Genomic DNA, 20,623 nt, shown 5'->3' with positions numbered 1-20,623 from the left:
TGAGGAAACCTGCACACCAGAGAGTTTTCTTGATTCTCTGCGTGTGTGAAGTCTGCCAATCCGCATTGGGCCAGCGTGGTGGACTATTGGCCTTACCCCTCTCATTCTGAGAGGATACTCGAGCTCAGCAGTGAGCCGAATATGGGTTGATGACGACGAGCTATCGCATTCTTTTTATTGTAAATATGGATGAATTGGACGATTTTGTATGTCCTGTACACTAAACTGTTGTTAGTAGGATCAAAGTCGAGCGGAAATGTGCTGAAGACAAAGCTTATAAATAATCATTGAATTCTAATATCTCATTAATCAGGCTTATTCTTACAACTATGTAGGTACCTACTTATATTTTATTTGCAAAGATTACCGCGAGAGCGAGACGATTTGTATTTTGCACATGCTGTGAGCGTTGTTGTTGGCATCTTCAAATTATTAATGTAGTATGTTGTATGTTTAATATAGCTGTATCTCTGGCACAGTTAAAAAGAGAAAAATATATTCAATTTTCTCTCAGTTCTCTCTCAACCTCATTTCAATTTCGATAGTTTTATTCAAAATTCAAAATTCAAAATTCAAAATTCATTTATTTCAAGTAGGCTCAGTTTACAAGCACAATTGACTATTTGTAAAGATTCTACCACCGGTTCGGAAGGCAGGTTCTGCTGAGAAGATACCGGCATTCAGGGTGAGGATACATTTTACTTCTTATTATGGTAATATACGGATATGAAAAAGGTAAAAAAAAATATTATGATTATTTACCACAAGCTACCACAGCAAGCGAAGAATAGATTAAAAATTATTTTTAAAATTCACTTGATTAAAAAACTAAATACGTACGCAATTTAAGGCGACATATAGGGGCTAGTCACTAATCTTCAATGAGCCGAGTTCAACTCCGGAAAAACTAGAGTTTGAACTTTGAACTTCCGTTGAGTAATTGTCGTATAAAATCAAAAGCTTTTTTCGATTTTGGAGAGAAGAAAAAAAAGTTAGGTACTAAATAGTAAATACTGATCTCGCTCTAAAGACATTAGGAACAAAAGATATAAATAAAAAAGCGTCACAATTATCGCGTACTCTTGACTTTGTGGTCTTGTACTTTGTAGGTGTAGAACCTATGTCATCTCGCTTTTTAAGGAGGGATGGGTACCAACTGTTTAATGCGAATATGTTGAATACCTCAGCGTCATATGTTTTTATGAGTCATGTAATGTAACAAGAACCGACTGACAGCGTTTGTGCACTGTAAGGAAAAAATGTGTCGCTTTCAATGCGTTTCTTACCGGCGTATATTAAAACTAGCGGACGCCCGCGACTTCGTCCGCGTGGAATTCAGTATTTCACAAACCACGCGGTAACCATGGATTTTTCCGGGATGAAAAGTATTAGTACTATTTCCATTCCAAATTTCAGCCAAATCGCTGCAGTAGCCGCAGTGTAAAAGAGGAACAAACATACTTACACACAAACTTTCGCCTTTATAATATTAGTGTGATGTAGAGTGAATGAATATACAACTAAATTTTCTATATTCCGTAAAAACTAACGTAACTAACTAATTTCCGTATAACACCACTAACTTTTGCAACTCTGGGTTGAGAAAATTTGCCGAAGAACTGAGAATTCCTTAATTTTTTTATTTTTTTCTTTACAAGTTAATTAACCCTTGACTACAATCTCTCCTGATCGTAAGTGATGATGCAATCTAAGATGGAAGCCGGCTAACTTGTTAGGAATAGGATGACAATTCATACCCTTTTAGCTTTCTACACGATTATCGTACCGGAACGCTAAACCGCTTGGCGGTGCGTCTTTGTTGGTAGGGTGGTAACTAATCAGCCAAAAAATTGCATGAAAGCAAAGTTTTCTCAATATTCAATCAATTTAGTTTTTTCAATATTTCATAACTCGACCCAGGGTTCAAACCCAGGACATCTTAGCTAACTGGACGAATGGAGTTCTAAAAGCCCTATTATTTTTTCATTAGGTTATATAATAAAATGATATTTTTCTTCTATTCCCAAACGGCGCAAGTATCAAAACTGTCGCGTCACTGTTTTCGCTCCCATCTCACAGCTCGCCAGGGACGGACTGTGTTACATTGTATGTTTTTTTTAACCGACTGTAGAAAGAGGGTTATGTGTTTGTATTGTACGAAGAAGATGGTCCATTTTAGACCAGATTTTTTTTATTGGGGCAACAATCTGTACACAATTAGCAAGTCAATATCAAAATCAAAATATTCCTGTGGCAATTAATAAAGGTGGGTAAATGATTTAACGGCCAAAATTAAATTCGCGAAAATAATATGTAATTTAAAATTTAAAAAAAAGTTGGGAGGTGTCAAGGGACACCAGAGATCCGGATGGAACAAAGTTCGCTATAGCTATCATCGCTATCGCTATCGCTATAGATATCGTTATCACTATAGCTATCGCATCCAATTCCATTCCAACCCATCCCATTAATTCTTCGAAATTCAAATTTGGGGTCGGGGTGCCTTTTGGGGCCGGGGTGCCTTTTAGAGTCGGGTAGGCTTTTGTAGTTGGGGGGCCTTTTGAGGACCTTGGAGCTCAGCAGCTGTCTTCATGTCACGGCTTACAACTATACCAAAAACATTACTCTCCTTACGCAGTCAGGTAAAAAGTGTCGTTACAACTTTTTGGTCTTAATTTATTCCGTTTAGCCCCCTTTCGCATCGCGCGATAAGGAACTTCGTTCCAATAATTTCGGGGATCGCTGGTGATTTTTCTACGGAACCCACTCAGGAATCACTGCACTTACAATGTAACGTCAGTAAAGTCGAGCAGCAGTAATGAGGTGTAATAGCACGCCGTATTTAATGAATGTTTATTATTCGACCATCGCCAAAGTTAATTGATATCCGCCGCAGTGCTACATTGTTGGCGACATCGCTTGCTTCTCTGCACGGCTTCGCTTGCGTTACTAGTAGTTCACCGACTTAACATTAACATCCAATGTCGTGATCATGATCGCTACTGAGTCAGTTATTTTAAACCAACTTAAAAAAAAGAAGGAAGTTTCTCAATTTAATGCGTATGTTTTGAAGTTTACTCCTTAAGAATCGATTATTCATTTTCGATTTAGCTGAAATTTGGAATGGAAATAGATTTTGCTCTGGATTAATAAATACATAGGCTACTTTTTATCCCGAAAAAATCCATGGTTTCCCGAAATATGCGAAAACTGATGATTTTGATGATATGAATGTTTGTTACTCTTTCAAGCCTCGACTACTGAAACGAATTAGCTGAAATTTGGTATTGAGATATATTATAGCCTGGATTAACACATAGGCTACTTTTTATCTTGGAAAAAGCCATGGTTCCCGAGGGATTTGTGAAAAACTAAATTCCACGCGGACGAAGTCGCGGGCGTCCGCTAGTTGTAATATATTTTAATTTTATTAATCATGTTCAACTAAGTTATTTCAAATCAATATAATATATTGAATTGAAATTAATTATATTGATTTTATTTACGAATAAATGTAACAGTTTAAATACATTGTCATGTAGTAACCCTTTCGCAGTCGGTCAAGCGGCCCCAGGCTCCGTCCCGCACCTCCCCCTCCCCTGCGACGCCATTTTGCGTTTGAGAATTTATGTCTGTAAGGCCGTGTGCACACTACACTGTGTTATTATTATTAATATTAATATAATTTGCATAATATCTGAGTTATCTTCAGTGTCACAGCATTGTTTCCCATACTCTGTACTTGTATCGTAGTTCGTACCTGCTCGCGTGGTTCCCGTTCCCGTAGGAATACGGGGATAAAATATAGCCTATAGCCTTCCTCGACAAATGTGCTATCTAACACTGAAAGAATTTTTTAAATCGAACCAGTAGTTCCTGAGATTAGCGCGTTCAGTCAAACAAACAAACTCTTCAGCTTTATAATATTAGTACAGATGTGAATATGAGTTTATTTGGTATACTTTTACGTTTAAATAAGTGAACCAATTAAAAAAAAATACCAGTGGATAGCTACATTATCAGCGTGTAATATCAGTGCACAGGTGCAATTATTCACGGCCTTCCTTGTTTGTTTTGAATCTATCTAGGAAAATGAATATTCCTTTTTATTAAATTATAATTAAATCTGTATGTATAGTGCTTACCTTAATTAAAAACCTTGTAAACGCCACTGAGTAACAGGATATATTTTGACGCAAACTTGTATCGTCCGCCCAGACCATATTATGTGTAATTGAAAAAGAAACTGATAATTCATATAAATAATATTAATATATAATTATGCATACGCAATATGCACTACTTTATGATTAAATCAAAATAAAAAAAAAATCCAAAAATTATTTTAATAATGTCTTTGCCGGTTCGGAAGACAAGCATTATTAAAATATACAGCCAATTTGAACCTCCTCCTTGTTAAGTTGGTAATAAAACAAATATAAGTTTCAAATTAAACAGTGTGGACTGAGACAAGGTATTCACAAATAAAATTTCCCATGGTAGGCGTTTTCTTCATGCCTACTAATACATTATTGCGACCTACATATTTTATTCATTTACATAATATCTACTAATACAGCGGATGTGTGACGGTGTTTGTTTATTCATTTTATTATTTAACTTACGAACGCCCCGTGGTTTCACCCGCATATAGTTCCCGTTCCCGTGAGTATACGGGGATAAAATATAACCTATGATACTCACGAATAAAGTGGTTTTCTAGTGGTAAAATAATTGTCAAAAACGGCTTAGCTTTTCAAACACAACAAAAGACAATGCCTGTATGTATGAGGAATTAAAAACGGCTTAGCTTTCCAAACACCACCAAGGACATTGCCTGTATGTATGAGGAAATAACGTAATGGATTTAATTACTTTTTTTGGAAGATTTTTATTCCGGAGTTTTACAGTAAAAATGATTTATGCAAATATGCATGATATCCGCAAAATGGGGATAATGACTAGGTTTGAATATATTGATTTTTATGATACATTCGGGTAAATAAGGTCAATGTTAACTAATTACATAACATAATTACACAACATACAGAAAAAGCAAAGAACGTTTGGATATTTGCAAAATAAATAAGATTATAAAATTTCAAAATCTATCAAATTTTTTTTATCGTAAATAGAAAAAAATTTTAGCTTCCTAACATTAAATGTGACATTTTTTTGTCTGTCATCTGTCATCATCCCTATTCTGAGTTATCACTGGGTCAGGATCTGGCATTTTTTTTTTTTTTTTTTTTTTATTCTTTACAAGTTAGCCCTTGACTACAATCTCGCCTGATGGTAAGTGATGATGCAGTCTAAGATGGAAGCGGGCTAACTTGTTAGGAGGAGGATGAAAATCCACACCCCTTCCGGTTTCTACACGGCATCGTACCGGAACGCTAAATCGCTTGGCGGTACGTCTTTGCCGGTAGGGTGGTAACTAGCCACGGCCGAAGCCTCCCACCAGCCAGACCTGGACAAATTAAGAAAATCTCAATCTGCCCAGCCGGGGATCGAACCCAGGACCTCCGTCTTGTAAATCCACCGCGCATACCACTGCGCCACGGAGGCATTCTCCTTTTACCTTTTTCTGTAAATATTATACTAAATAAATATTAGTATACATATATTTATTGATACTTACACCCGCAGGCGAAGTCGAGGTATACGTTTGTTAATGAATACGCATAATATAAATATAATAAATAATTATGTTAATAGAAACATAAGTAGTTTAAAGACAGCCATTAACGTCCGGTTACATTTAAATCTTGATCTGCGAGTCGACCGCCAACGAGAGGGAACTTAGGTGTCAAAGAGACATGTAACACTCTCGGTGACAATTGACAATGTCTTAGGCGTGTGACAAAGTTATTTATCTATCACTGACGGACCCGGTCAAGCTTCCCTTTGACTTTGCCGATTGGATAGTTTACAGTTAGGCAAGCAGCTAATCGCAAGGAGGCTTTTGGTGACAAACATAGTTTTTATTCGCTTATTTAGAAAATGATGATACTAAATTTGGCTGGGCAGAGAGTCAGATACACACGAGTGGGGAAGGGGGGTGTAAACTACTGTTAAAGGCTTAACCCTACACCTGTGGTCACTAGTAACGGAGTTTTTCTCTCTGTCATGTGGTCATACGATGGAATCATATGTTAGCATGGATCACAGAAGATCCATGCTAACATATGATTCTTTCAATTCAGTATCTGTTTTATTTTCTGTGTGGTAATTTTATCTTATGTAGAAGACATAAAAATCGTCAAAAAGTAAAATTTCTTTAAATTATCATGAATACTTTTGTGCACAGTGGATATAACCTCTGCCTCCGATTCCGGAGGGTGTGGTTTCGAATCCGGTCCGGGGCATGAACCTGTGCATGTGCATTTTGCATGTGTGCAGTTCAAGAAATTAAATATCACGTGTCTCAAACGGTGAAAGAAAACATCGCGAGGAAACCTGCGTACCAGAGAATTTTCTCAATTCTCTGCGTGTCAAAGAGGCTTAACCCTTCTCATTCTGGGAGGAGACTCGAACTCAGCAGTGAGCCCAATGTGGGTTGAAAACGACGACTTTTGGGAAATTTCATTTTCTTAAATATTTTTTTATTACTTTTATTACAATATACACGTGAATAATATGTCGATATTGGTTAGGCTTCATTTATATATGTTTTTTGTATAATATTAAATAAAATATAATTTCCTAATTTAAGTTTTATGATAATTTAGAATAAATAATTATAATTCAGCCTGGTGTGTCCGCCGCCTTACGCGGTTGTTGCACCGAATAGATCGCGAGCTATCAATTGCGCGCGCCTGTGTGCGTGCGACCTCTACAGGATGCTCCGAATTTGACATGACATGACAAAAAATTTCGTTAAGGATTGCAGAAGCTATGATTGTAACATTAAGGTGTACAAAAGGCCCATTTGCGTAGGAAACTAAATCAAAACAACATGTATTTGTAATTTATCACCTGCCTGTGCGACCCCCCACTAGGTGGACCGAGGACATCCAGCGGGTTGCAGGGAGCCGCTGGATGCTGCTCGAGACCGGGGTGTGTGGAAGTTTATACTTACATGTCCAGCAGTGGACGTCCATCGGCTGATAATGATGATAACCTGATTGTGAGTGGTATGCGCGGTGGATTTACAACACGGCGGTCCTGGATTCGATTTCCGGCTGGACCGATTAAGGTTTTCTTAATTGGTCCAGGTCTGGCTGGTGGGAGGCTTCGGCCGTAGTTAGTTATCACCCTACCGACAAAGACGTACCGCCAAGCGATTTCCGGTACGAAGTCGTGTAGAAACCGAAAGGGGTGTGGATTTTCATCCTCCTCCTAACAAGTTAGCCCGCTTCCATTACCATCAGGTGAGATTGTAGTCAAGGGCTAACTTATAAACAATAAAAAAAAATATCAAATGAATATGTTATAAATAAATGTGTGAATGTGCTTATGTGAGAGGCAATTATAATTTACAGAAGATTATTAAAATTAAATTAAAATGAATCAATTTTAAAACTCGGATCACGCTGTATACAGTCACCTTGTTTGCCTACAAACGTGACTCACATGTTGTAGGGTCGTGTGTGTATACTGTACACACGTTGCTATGTGTGCGTTACGTATATAAACGTATTAGGGATTGTCTTTTTGTACAGATGACTATCTTAATTACATTCAAAAAAAATAGTGTATATAAATAATTCAATTCAAATAAATAAATAATTCAATTACTGAGTGGTTACAAAGTACCTATAATTATACCGTATTTATTAAAAAAAAGATTTTTGTCTGTCAGTTTGTTCCGGCTAATGTCGGAAACGGTTGAACCGATTTTGACGGGATCTTCATTGGCAGATAGCTTGTATTTAAAGAAGTAATATTCTACTAATATTATAAACGAAAGTTTGTATGGATGTATGTTTGGATGTTTGTTACTCTTTAACGGTGCAACTTCTGACCCGATTTGGCTGAAATTTGGAATGGAAATATATTTTACTCTGGATTAATGAAAAGTAGCCTATGTGTATAGGCTACTTTTCCTCCCAGAAAAGTCTATGGTTCCCAAGGGATTTAAGAAAAACTGAATTCCACGCGGGTGAAACCGCGAGGCGTCGACTAATCTATACTAATCTATACTTCTATACTAATATTATAAAGAGGTAAAGTTTGTAAGTTTGTAAGTTTGTCACATTTTTTAAATGGGGTAATCTTCGGAACTACTGGTCCGATTTTAAAAATTCTTTCACCAGTAGAATGCTACATTATCGGGGAGTGCTTTAGGCTATATTTTATATTGGTATCATATATATTAGCCTAATTATCACAGTTTTTGTCATACAGGTCGGACTGAAAATCCTCTTAAACAGACTTATTCGCATGCGCTGCCCTAACTATTGTTTTAAATTGAAATTAATGTATGGAGACTTTATGTATCTTTAAAAGTTCTACAAAAAAGTCCGCGACACCATATATCTATCTTCTATATATAAGCAGATAAAGTACCTTCTGTGTTTTAAAAATTATTAATTTTATATACTTAGGTTTACGTCATTATTTATACAACTAAACTTTAATCCTTATTAAAATAAATTATTTAATAATCACAAGGATATTATGGAGATAAGATTTGCCCTTTATAGTATGTTAATTACTTAAATAGTTTCGGAGATAATACAAAATTTCTAAAAGACGCAGAAATTCCGCTATATGACGACCGGCGCTTTCATTTACGTAGTTCCCGTTCCCGTGTGAATATGGGGATCAAACATAGCCTATGACGTAGCTTTCTATTGGTAAAACAATTTTCGCAAATAACGTAGCTTTCTATTGGTAAAACAATTTTCCAAATCGGTCCAGTAGATCCAGAGATTACCTCCTACAACCACACGAACTACCTCTTTATATTATTAGCATAGAAGTCTCTATTTCTCTTGGTCATACCACCACTCTCGAAGGACTGGACCGATTTTGCTAAGGGTAGGAGTAAGATAGAGAAGTTACAGGGTAGGGTAGGGTAGGGTAGGGTACGGGTAGGGAAGCGTAGGGGTAGGGTAGGTTTAGGGCCGGGTTTAGGGTAGTGGCAGGGTAGGGGTAGAGGTAGGGTAGTGGTAGGGTAGAGATACGGGTAGGAAAGGTAAGTGGTAGGGTAGGGGTAGGATAGGCGTGAGATAGGGGTACGGGTGGGATAGGGGTAGGAAAGGGATAGGGTACGGGGAGGGTAGGGGTAGGATGGGGGTAGGGTGTAGGTAAGATAGGGGTAGGTTTGGGGTAGGGTAGGGGTTGGGTAGGGTAGGGTTGGGGTAGTGGTAGGGTAGGGGTAGGGTAGGGTAGGGGTAGTAGTAAAGTTGACATCGAAATTTACGCGGACGAAGTCGCGGGCGTCCGCTAGTTGTTATTAAAGTCAAACTTAATTCCGTGAAAGTTTGTTCGTTTTGAATTTATTTGTTGTTTTTGTCACATTATAGGGAAGTAAGCCACGTTTTTTTTGTAATTACCATATTTGTATTTATATTTCTATGCAAACTACAATATTATGTTTAGTTGTACACCTTACTTTAATAAAAAAACATACAAACAGACAAACAAGTTTTCCATATAAGTAGTTGAAGTGGAATTACTTTTCAACGTTCTGCGAAGCGCGTCGCAAATTGGATGACTTATTCTGGACTATAACTGTTACTGCAATAAAAACAAAGTTTCAAATTGTCATTTGACTATAATAGAATAAAACGAGACATTAACAACCCATATTCGGCTCACTGTTGAGCACTAGTCTCCTCTTAGAATCAGTGTCGTGCACAAGATTTTTAACTTTTAATTTAAGAATTTAGATACAAATTGTACAAAATGAGAAATTCCTCCTTCAATACAGGTACGTAGTGAATCCCCAGGGTATGCATTGCGTTTATGCATCTATGAAGTGCACGCCACTGCTCAGAATGAGAGGTTAGGTCAATAGTCAATCACGCTGGCCCAATGTGGATTGGCATTGGCAGACATGCAGTAAAAGCTCCTTATTCGCGCTTTTTTTCCCGTTTTAACTATTCGAGGATTTAAAAAATGCAACCCGAAAAATATCGTTATTCGCGAATCTGACTACCGAAAATGACGTTAAATCTGCAAATATAACTTTAAGTGGCAACCTTTTGTTAGAGACTCTTTAGGTGTGGTCTTTAACATTGTTTTTCGAAGGGTTGTCGCGAAGCTATGTGATTAGTGTGGACTTGGACATGATTTCTCATACTATGCTAAAAAAGTATTGAAAACCAGCCGAGGCTACGCGGTTTTACTCACGTAGTTCCCGTTCCCGTAAGATTGTGGGGATAAAATATAGTGGCACTCACTAATAACGTGGCTTGCTATTCATAAAATAATTTTAAAAAACGGTTTTGTAGATTCAGAGATTACCACCCTACAACACCACAAACTTGACCTCATTGTAATATTAGTATAGATATATACTATACTTATATCAAAAAGATAAACTTGATGTTGATGGTTGCGATATCGCAACGACATAGCTTCGCCAGTGACCAGAGTAGGGCCGCGCGTTACTTATTTGAAAGCAATTTTAGTTCGCCCCCTTGCTTCGTTTAGAGACGCAGGGGCGGACTCCACTTGAATTTTTATCTATTTATAATCCAAAATACATATAATGCAAATATTTTTATTCCTACGTATTAGCTTTACCTTTATTATGATTGAAAATTTCATATTTTTTCCTATACTTATTACACGGTATTATTTGCCAAAATTCATAGTTATAGGTCAACGGAAAGTACTTACCTTGTAAAAATGAACTTCCTTGAGAGTGTCCGAAATACGAGGCTTTACAACATAAACGTTCGAATCTGTTTTTTACGTTAACTTTTAAGTTTGATATTTTCACAGGCCGGTCGTAAATTTGAGAATATTATGTTTTTAATTTCAACTTGATACCTCCACGCGTTGAGATAAAGATTCTTGACAGACGTACGGAACCTTAAAAAAGGGATAAAATAAAGAATAGGAACGATGGAAATTAGGAACCTATGTCATTTTCACCCTATTTTTATCACTCAGAGCCCACCGACCGTTATTAGAGTAGCTTGGTAAGCTTAAGATCCATATCCCCTCTCCTCAAACCAATTATTGTATAGGACCTGCCTCGCAAGACGTTACTGTTCTGTCAAAGTATATGATCAACGATCTAATGCGATTATAAAAACTGTCTCTATAGTATCGATGTTAAATAGTTGTAATCGTGTTCGTCGGTTAAACAGCTCGTAAAAATACCTTTTTGTGTAGTTGAATTGTGTAAAAAACGGGCAAAAACTTCTAGTTTAGTATAAGATATATATCAAATCTAAGCTCGTTTTCTTCAGAAAATGACAGACAATTTTGTTTGTGACCATGAGTGCGATACAGGTCCTTCTATAATTGGTCTGAGCCCCTCTCCTATAAGAAGAGAGGATATGGAGTAGCCTTTAAAATAAGCTGATAATGATGATATTAAGATATTTTTTTTAAAATTCATATTCTGATACCAGTACATTTTCTTTAATAAATAAATAAATCATTAACAACCACTTACTGAACCGTGGATCGAAAAAGCATATTAAATAGAATGGACATTACACTTTTGTGTAAAAAAATAAATAAATAGTACAATAATTCACGCCCTTCCCAGGGAACCATTTATGCGAAAATTGCAATATGTATTTTGTAGAAAATTATAAAGAAACTGGAGAGAGATAGTAAAAAAAAAATTTAACTAAAATGTATTTAATAAATATGTATATGTATGTATGAATACATTGACTAAATTACTGAAGTACCTATTTCATATTATGATTTATGACACAAAATATATAAATTAAAATGCTATTCCCCGAGTGCGCCCCCGCCCCACCCTCTCCCCCCCTGCCGCCGCTCGCACGAATCGACCGGATTTATTCCCACTTACTGATCATTCTACACATATAGTATACCGCGGTTGTTTACCTGTCTTTCATTTTTGTTGATTTTAATTCGTTTGTTAATTTAACTCCAAAAAAAAATTAAATTTCCACCTATGGAAAGCTGCATTATCAGCGAGTAACGTAGGCTATATGTTATTCCTGTACCTACTTTACAATCTCTATATTTAATTAGGCCTTCACATTGGCTATTAGTTTGTAAAGCCTGTCGTGCAATTTACAGGACATCCTGTGTAGTTTATAACCAGCCCCCCTAAGCTAAGTGGTGAGTCGATTCTCTTTCTACGATCGCTAACGCTTCGAATACTAGAATATATGTATGGGAATGACATTTGCTATCGACAGTTCCCATACATTTTTCTAGTTTTCGTAGCGTTTGCGATCGTAGAAAGAGAATCGACATGCTACTTAGCTAGGGGGGCTGGGCCTGTAGCCATGTGTCATGCCGATTCTCTGTCTACTATCGCAAACGCTTCGAAAACTAACCAACACTGAGCTTTCCGGTGCGGGGTCGCCATTCCAGCACCTTGGGACCCCAACGTCCATCGGCTCTTCGAACTATGTGGCCTGCTCATTGCCACTTCAGAATCTCAATTGCGTATTATGTCAAAGTTTTCGAACTGACGTGCAGGTTGGCAAACTCTTCTGTTGAAGGGAAGATAATCAGAATGCTCATGGGTATGGTGTCTCCGCAGGACGAGGTGCTGGCCATCAACGAGGCGGTGGTGGTGCGCGCCGAGGACCTGCCGAGCTGGGTGTGCGCGGGGCGCTGCTGGCGCTGGGGGCTGCGCGCCGTGTGGCGCGGGGCGTGCGCGCCGCCCGCGCAGCCTCAGCCCTCCGCGCCGCTGCACCACACGCGGCTGGACTTCAGCGACGTGGAGCGGGAGAAGAGCGCCATGTGTGAGTGCCGAATGTTATCGCCGCGTCGCAACGACTCGCAGTGCGGACGGCTTCAGTGTGCTCGTGGCGTTCGAGCCGTCCGCATCTCTTGTTGTGTAATTCTTTATGGGTCACTTGGGATAGGCGGGGAGAGTGACTTGAGTGGAAAAGGGGAGTGTTTGTTAACAGTCAAAGGATCCTTTAACCCTACACACATCGTTCACAAGTACGTGACTTCACTCAAGGTCATTCTCTGCCATTCTAGGGTCTTATTTTGGATACAGTTTGATTTGTTAATTAAGTTGTCCTGACAAATGTTGTGAATCATAACCTTTGTTCGACATTAGTTTTCTTAATTTTGTAATCACCTAGTGGTGGTTTCTAGACGAGGCACCGGACAAAACATCGCAAAACAGCCGACCGAACGGTATAACTTCTTCTTTATCTTTTACCCTTGTCTGATTGTGATGGCACCTTTTCCCCAGCCGTGGACGTGGAGGCGCCGGGCGTGGTGGTGTTCTCCTACCCGCGCTACTGCCGCTACCGCGCGCTGCTGGCGCGGCTGGAGGGCATCCAGGCTGACTGGCTTCGAGACTCGCTGGTGGCCGCGCTGGGGGGATATGCCGCGCCCACCAAGAACACTAGGATATTGTACTGTAAGGTAAGTGAAATAATGCACCACGAATCTGCCTTCAGAGCTGTTACAGTAACTTCAAACAGTGAAGTTCGATTTTAAGCCTACTTATTACCTCCGAATTATTTCGCCTGACTGGTGACAGAAGGGCTCACTTTTTGCGCAAAGGATCAGATCAGCCTCTCAGATGTCCAACGCGGAAATGTAACGATAAGGATAAGTAAACTAAAACCTTTTTCTATTTATAATAAAAAAGGTATCTTGAAGTTAACGAATTTTGAATTTGAATAATAAAATTAATTTCTGAGAAAAGCTACAAATAACCTCAGAAGTTGTCTTTTAAATTTTTTTTTATGAAAATCAAGTTCCAACAAAGTCCATTGCATTATCAGACAAATATGTCGCAATATATCCTCATCCTGACATAAATCGAATAAATCAATCAGGAATTGTTGTGGACATGACGAAGAATTGTTTGTGAAGAAATCATTCGATTCTTTCCAGGACACGTTCGAGTACCCGGAGCTGGAAGGACACGAGTTTGTGTGCAACCACCTCGCACCGAAGCTGAAGGGGCGGCCGCGCGGGCGCCGGCGGAGGGTGCCGCGCTCTCGGTCGCGCTCCCGCTCGCCGGACTCGCGCTCCAGCGACAGCGAGCCGAGGCGCACCCCCGACACCCGGGTGAGTCTTACACCTACAGTCATGTGACGTCATTAGGTCTCGTCATCATCAGGCCTCCCTCCTTAGAAGAGAGGGGAGATTGAGCTTACAACGCTCCTCAATTGCGGAACGGCTCTTAGAGTTACGAGGGTATAGCATTGCATCCACATGCAAACACTGACGAGAAATGTTTTTGACGTGACGACTGGATCTGATTCGATATCAACAACCTGTATGAATTCCAATTTTTAGGGAGTTTCGCTATTCTGTCAAAGCAAGTTGACATGTAAGCAACACGTACTATAAACCGTACTCCAAATGGGCAGCACATAACTGTAATTAGACGAGCAACTATACTCTTCAGACTAGAACACAGCAGTGTCGCTTGGTAGTAGTTTTTATCGATTTTTGTCACAAACAGTTCTATTGCTACTAAAACTTTAGCCTGTATAGCCTTTAAGTCATAGTTATAGTTAGTCGTAACATAGTTCGAAGAGCCGATGGACGTTGGGGTTCCAAGGTGCTGGAATGGCGACCCCGCACTAGAAAGGGGTCGGCCGCCGATTAGGTAGACTGACGACATCAAAGGCGGATGTAGGATCGTGAAGTTTGGAAGTCTCTACAAAAGGCCTATGTCCTGCAGTGGACGTCCATCGGCTGATATATGATGATAGCCCTAAAGAAGAAGTGCTCATTGATCCTTTGCCCCCCCAGACCCCTAGAAGACTCTCCCTCCGCAACGGCCCAGAGAAGCAGAGCGATGAGGAAGAGGAGGTGGAGAGGAAGCCCGAGGAGGTGGCGAAGGACGAGGCGTTCCTGCTGACGCTGCGGGAGTTCTACAGCAGGAAGGGGGAGGTGCTGAAGATATCGCATAGTGTTAAAAATGGTGAGAATTGAGAACTTATTCCCAAAATCACTCTTTTTGTATTCTCCTTATTGACAGTCACATAAAATTCAATTGTCGAAAAGAGAATAACTAAAATTTAAACAAAACTATACAGATTCATGTATTTAGTATCGTTTGTAGTTTGTATAAGTGACATCAATTTTGCATATAGGCAGTTTAGATGCCTAGAAACTCTAATCAAATTTTTATTTATGAAAATAATCTCGTAATTGTAATATTTTTATAAAACAAAATTATATTTTTATCACGTCACCGCAAACGCCAATCATCAAGTGTAACGCCATTCGCTACAAGGCATCGGTTTGTAATTGGCGCTTGCGGTGACGCGATATAATCACATCACTGCAAACGCCAATCACGCTGTTATCTCTATGAATGACGTCACTTGCTAATGTGCTGTGTTTCGGCGGCAAAAATTTCACGTAGATATTTTTTCATTTATATTAAATTTTTTACTGGTTATTATTGACGGGACAAAATAAAATATAGCTTATAATACTTCCATAATTCAGTTTAAACACTGTTTACAAAAGAGGCAAGTAGCCTATTGGGTATTATTATATACTAGTAGACGCCGCGGGGTTTCACCCGCGTGGTTCCCGTTCCTGTAGGAATACGGGGATAAAATATAGCCTATATCCTTCCTCGATAAATGGGCTATCTAACACTGAAAGAATTTTTCAAATCGGACTAGTAGTTCCTGAGATTAGCGCGTTCAATCAAACAAACAAACAAACAAACTCTTCAGCTTTATAATATTAGTATAGATTCCACATCGCTCTTATATCAGTAACAACCCTTTAGCTTTTTAGCTGGTGGGAGGCTTCGGCCGTGGCTACTTACCACCCTACCGACAAAGACGGTACGTCTTTGTCGGTAGGGTGGCCAAGCGATTTAGCGTTCCGGTACGATGTCGTGTAGAAACCGAAAGGAGTGTGGATTTTCATCCTCCTCCTAACAAGTTAGTCCGCTTCCATCTTAGATTACATCATCACTTACCATCAGGTGAGATTGTAGTCAAGGGCTAACTTGTAAAGAATTAAAAAAAAACCATTTTCCTAATTAGTGGGTATAAGATGAATGGTTGTCGCCGCAGTGTCGCTGCGCAGCCTGTACGCGGCGGCGGTGTCGTGCGGCGGGTACGAGGCGGCGTGTCGCGGACAGTTCTGGCGACGGAGCTACAACGAGAAGGCGTCCAGAGTGCGGCGGCTGTACGAGAGGTAAGCCACTGTGTGAGAGTAAGAGGTAAGGCACTGTGTGAGAGGTAAGTCACTGTGTGAGAGGTAAGGCACTGTGTGAGAGGTAAGTCACTGTGTGAGAGGTAAGTCACTGTATGAGAGGTAAGCTGATGTGTGAAAGGTAAGCCACTTTCAGAGGTAAGCCATTGTATGAGAGTGAGAGGTAAGTCACTGTGTGCGAGGTAAGCTGCTTTGTGAGAGGTAAGCCACTGTATGAGAGTGAGACGTAAGTCACTGTGTGAGAGGTAAGCCACTGTAAGAGGTAAGCCACTGTGTAAGAGGTAAGCCACTATGTGAGATGTAAGCCATTGTATGAGGTAAGCCATTGTAGGAGATGTAAGCCACTGTACGAAAGTTAAGCCATGTTGATTCCCTTGAGAGTATAGATATACGTATCTTGCAACATAATACGATGGAATCTTCTTATTTTGCTTCAACACGATACCTTCACTCTTTTCTGAGATCATTACCGACAGACAGACAACAAAGCGATCATATACGGCTCCGTTTTACCTTTTAATGTACCCTAACAAATGACATGTTGACGATAAGCAATAAATGTTAAAATTTAAATATAAAAGAGACAACATGTTCTCCGCAGATACCTACTCCAATTCGAAAACTACGAGCGATGGAACGGCAGAAAGTTCCCGAAAATGCCCAACGGCAAGCTGGCTGAACCAAAGACAATAGACACGATAGACGTCACCGACTCTCCCGCGCGAGAGATAGACAACAAACCAACTCTCCCTGAAAAGAGATTGAGAACTCCATCGCCGAAGAAAGAGAAACTCATCCTAGACAATGAGACGGGGGAGTTGTTGAAGGAAGAAGTAAACTTTACTTCAAAACCGGCTGAAGAACTCAACAGGGAGTTTCTAGAATCACTGCCTCCTAAAGAAGAAGATAGAGAAAATAAGCCTGTGAAAATTTTCGTAAAACCCGTAGAGAAATTGATAGAGCCTAGTTTGAAGGAGAATGTTGTGAAGATATTCGATGAGAATATGTCGATGTCGGATATGTCGACGCAGAAGTTGATGTCGGATATGTCGACGCAGAAGTTAAAGTCCGATATGTCGACACAGAAGTTGTTGGAGACAAATGACAACAAACATATGGACGATGGGAATTCAAGGTTTTTGAATGAGTTGGCGCAGAAATTGCAATTAGGTAAGACAACTTTGAAATATTTTTCCATTATAAAGATAATATTAGATAGATAAAATAAAATTAAAGTTAAGAGGGTTCCAAACGCGCCTTGCTTCGAAAAGAGCCCACAAAAACTCAGCCTTTTTTTTTGTTTATCACCATTTTACCTTTTACAATGTTATTTACAAATAGGTACCGAATCATGCATTTTATTTTCAAGCTTTTTTTCTTTTCACAATTCAAAAATATCCTAGAATGGGGCATTTAGATACATCATCATCATCATATCAGCTGATGGAGTCCACTGCAGGACATAGATCTTTTGTAGGCACTTCCGAACATCACGATACTGAGCCGCCTGCATCCAGCAACGCCCTATGACTCGCTTGATGTCGTCAGTCCACCTGGTGGGGGGTCTACCAACACTGCGCTTTCCGGTGCAGGGTCGCCATTCCAGCATCTTGGGACCACAACGTCTATCGGCTCTTCAAACCTTGTGCCCATTGCCACTTCAGTTTTTCGACTCGCTGAGCCATGTCAGTGACTTTGGTTCTTCTGCGGATCTCCCGTTTCTGATTCGAAACTATATATGACGTGTCGGGTACCAGCGACAGTGATTGTACCATCATTTTGTTGTAGAGGAAACATCTCGAGCAGGTCCCGGACTTGTGACCTTGGGAGTAGGTTTAAGAGACCCCTTTAGATTGCATCAACACTCACCTTTCGTTCCCGACACGTTCTCCATGTCCACACTAAACAATAATTACAACACAAGATATAATTGCACAAAGTCACTAACGTGGCTAGCAGCGTGACGGTGTCCACGCTGCCTAACAAACAACTGAGCTTGAGTCATCAAATACCCTGTAATTCATACCATCGAGGGACTCCTAATGGTTATCCTTAATTTAAATTTTTTGTTCGTGTCCAGGCAACGCCGACACGCGGTTCCTGCAGCAGCTGTCGCAGAGCCAGTCCACCGACAGTCTGTCGAGTCTGTCGTCGCTCGGCGACAAGTACACCAACGGACACGCCAACGGCACCAGCGCCGCAGAACAGGTAACATGACCGTCTCCAGGTAACGCCGACACGCGGTTCCTCCGTGTCGTCATTTGCCGAGATAGTACGAAATGTTCCGTGAGTAATGGGAGTCATATCTCTTGTTGTGACGTTCGATCCACACCACACAGTCTACACCAGACGGGAAGAATGACTTGAGTGGAGAAGGGGAGTGTTATCTAGTGACAAAAGAAGAAAAAGTGTGACCGATGAAAGTAGGGTTAAACCCTACATCCATCGGTCACAAGTCCGGGACTCTACTCATGGTTATTCTCTGCTCCTCGAGGGTTTATTGGTAATTCTTGGTGGGAATTGTTAAATTGACAGACTTTCCTTCAATAATAATGTTTTGCCCCTTACATCCTTTTGATGTCAAACCGTTTTCCGACACGTGCATAAGGTTTTTAACAGGGGTAAGCACTGTATTGTGTGGTGATGAATATTACCAAACGAATGAATAGCTTTGTAATATGGTTTGAGGATTTATATTGAGTACGATTACGAAATGGAAGCAGAAAAAAATATTTTTTTGTATCCTCAGAAGTCCCGGCCGGCGGGGCGGAGCTCCCTGCGCGCCGTGCGAGTGAAACCCACCAGGCCGATGACGGCGCGACACACGCGTGAGTACTGCACCCACCGTACCTATTTTAAAAATTGGAGTGGAATTGGACGACCTCTCTTAATTCTTTTATCAATAGAGTTGTCTTGGGTTCGGATAAAGCCTTACCCATCATTCTGAGAGAAGACTCGTGCTCAACAGTGAGCCGAATTTGGCTTGTCAAATAGTATATAAATCCATTTGTCCCCAGCGCCCGTGCCCCCGCTGCGCTCGGACTCGGCGTCGTCCTCCCCCCCGCTGTCGGGGAGCAGCTGCCCCGCGCCCCCCGCCCCCGCCGCCCCCGCCGTCACCAACTTCGGCATCCACCACCCCCGGCCCACCTCCACGCACAGCGACGACGAGATCGTCGAGGTAACTGCCACACTTAGACCTATTATTGTAGACGTTACTTTCTTGTTATGTATATGATCAACGATCTAATGCGATTATAAAAACTGTCTCTATAGTCTCGATGTTTCATAATTGTAACCGTTTTCGTTAAAGAGCTCTGTAATAGCTTTTTGTGTAACTTAAACTTCTAGTTTAATTTATGATGTACTAGCGGACGCCCGCAACTTCGTCCGCATGGTATTTAGTTTTTCACAAATCCCTCGGGAACCATGGATTTTTCCGGAATAAAAAGTAGTCTATGTGTTAATCCATGCTATAATATATCTCAATACTAAATTTCAGCTAATTCGGTTCAGTAGTTGAGGCGTGAAAGAGTAACAAACATTCATATCATCAAAATCATCAGTTTTCGCGAATCTCGGGAAACCATGGATTTTTTCGTTATAAAATGTAGCCTATGTGTTAATCCAGAGTAAAATCTATTTCCATTCCAAATTTCAGCCAAATCGTTTCAGTAGTAGCGGCGTTATAGAGTAACAAGCATACAAACATCCATACAAACTTTTGCGTTTATAATATTTATAGGATACCTAAGCTCATTTTCGTTTACGAAAATTTTGTCTATAAATTTGGGTGCGATACTGTTCCTTCGATAATTGGTCTGAGACCAAACCACACAAACATCTCCAGCGCAAATGCAAGTTGAATTCACGCACGAAGCATTCCGTACCATTATCGAAAAACAGGAAAAACGCAGCTAAATATCATACGCCAAAAATATACGAAAAACAGTACTCAAAAACTAATTCGTTCTTACAATATTTACTTGCAAAAGCCTCGTAACTTCACCCACGTAATCTAATAAGAGCCGTGATAGCCCAGTGGATATAACCTCTGCCTTCAATTCGAAGGGCGTAGGTTCAAATCCGATCATGCAACTCCAACTTTTCAGTTGTGTGCATTTAAGAAATTAAATATCACGTGTCTCAAACGGTGAAGAAAAACATCGTGAGGAAACCTGCATACCAGAGAATTTTCTTAATTCTCTGCGTGCGTGAAGTCTGCCAATCCGCATTGGGCCAGCGTGGTGGACTATTGGCCTAATGCTTCTCATTCTGAGAGGAGACTCGAGCTCAGTAGTGAGCCGAATGTGGGTTGATAATGATGATGAATCAAATAAGT

At 40.2% G+C, this 20,623-nt stretch overlaps 1 protein-coding gene across 1 annotated transcript in view; it reads left to right on the top strand.

The window, feature by feature from the left end:
* LOC112053811 (uncharacterized) overlaps nucleotides 1–20,623 on the top strand; it is a 74,544-nt gene that overhangs the window by 50,441 nt on the left and 3,480 nt on the right. Inside the window, exons 4-12 of the mRNA XM_052889507.1 lie at nucleotides 12,662–12,866; nucleotides 13,331–13,506; nucleotides 13,984–14,160; nucleotides 14,854–15,025; nucleotides 16,143–16,266; nucleotides 16,886–17,454; nucleotides 18,365–18,492; nucleotides 19,034–19,112; nucleotides 19,302–19,462. Of these exons, the coding sequence (XP_052745467.1) occupies nucleotides 12,662–12,866; nucleotides 13,331–13,506; nucleotides 13,984–14,160; nucleotides 14,854–15,025; nucleotides 16,143–16,266; nucleotides 16,886–17,454; nucleotides 18,365–18,492; nucleotides 19,034–19,112; nucleotides 19,302–19,462 (1,791 nt within the window). The remainder of the gene's footprint in view (nucleotides 1–12,661; nucleotides 12,867–13,330; nucleotides 13,507–13,983; nucleotides 14,161–14,853; nucleotides 15,026–16,142; nucleotides 16,267–16,885; nucleotides 17,455–18,364; nucleotides 18,493–19,033; nucleotides 19,113–19,301; nucleotides 19,463–20,623) is intronic.

Source organism: Bicyclus anynana, chromosome 26, assembly GCF_947172395.1.
Source record: "Bicyclus anynana chromosome 26, ilBicAnyn1.1, whole genome shotgun sequence".
Classification (NCBI taxonomy): domain Eukaryota; kingdom Metazoa; phylum Arthropoda; class Insecta; order Lepidoptera; family Nymphalidae; genus Bicyclus; species Bicyclus anynana.
The sequence above is the reverse complement of the archived record's forward strand: the minus strand, read 5'-3'. Positions and strand labels throughout refer to the sequence as shown.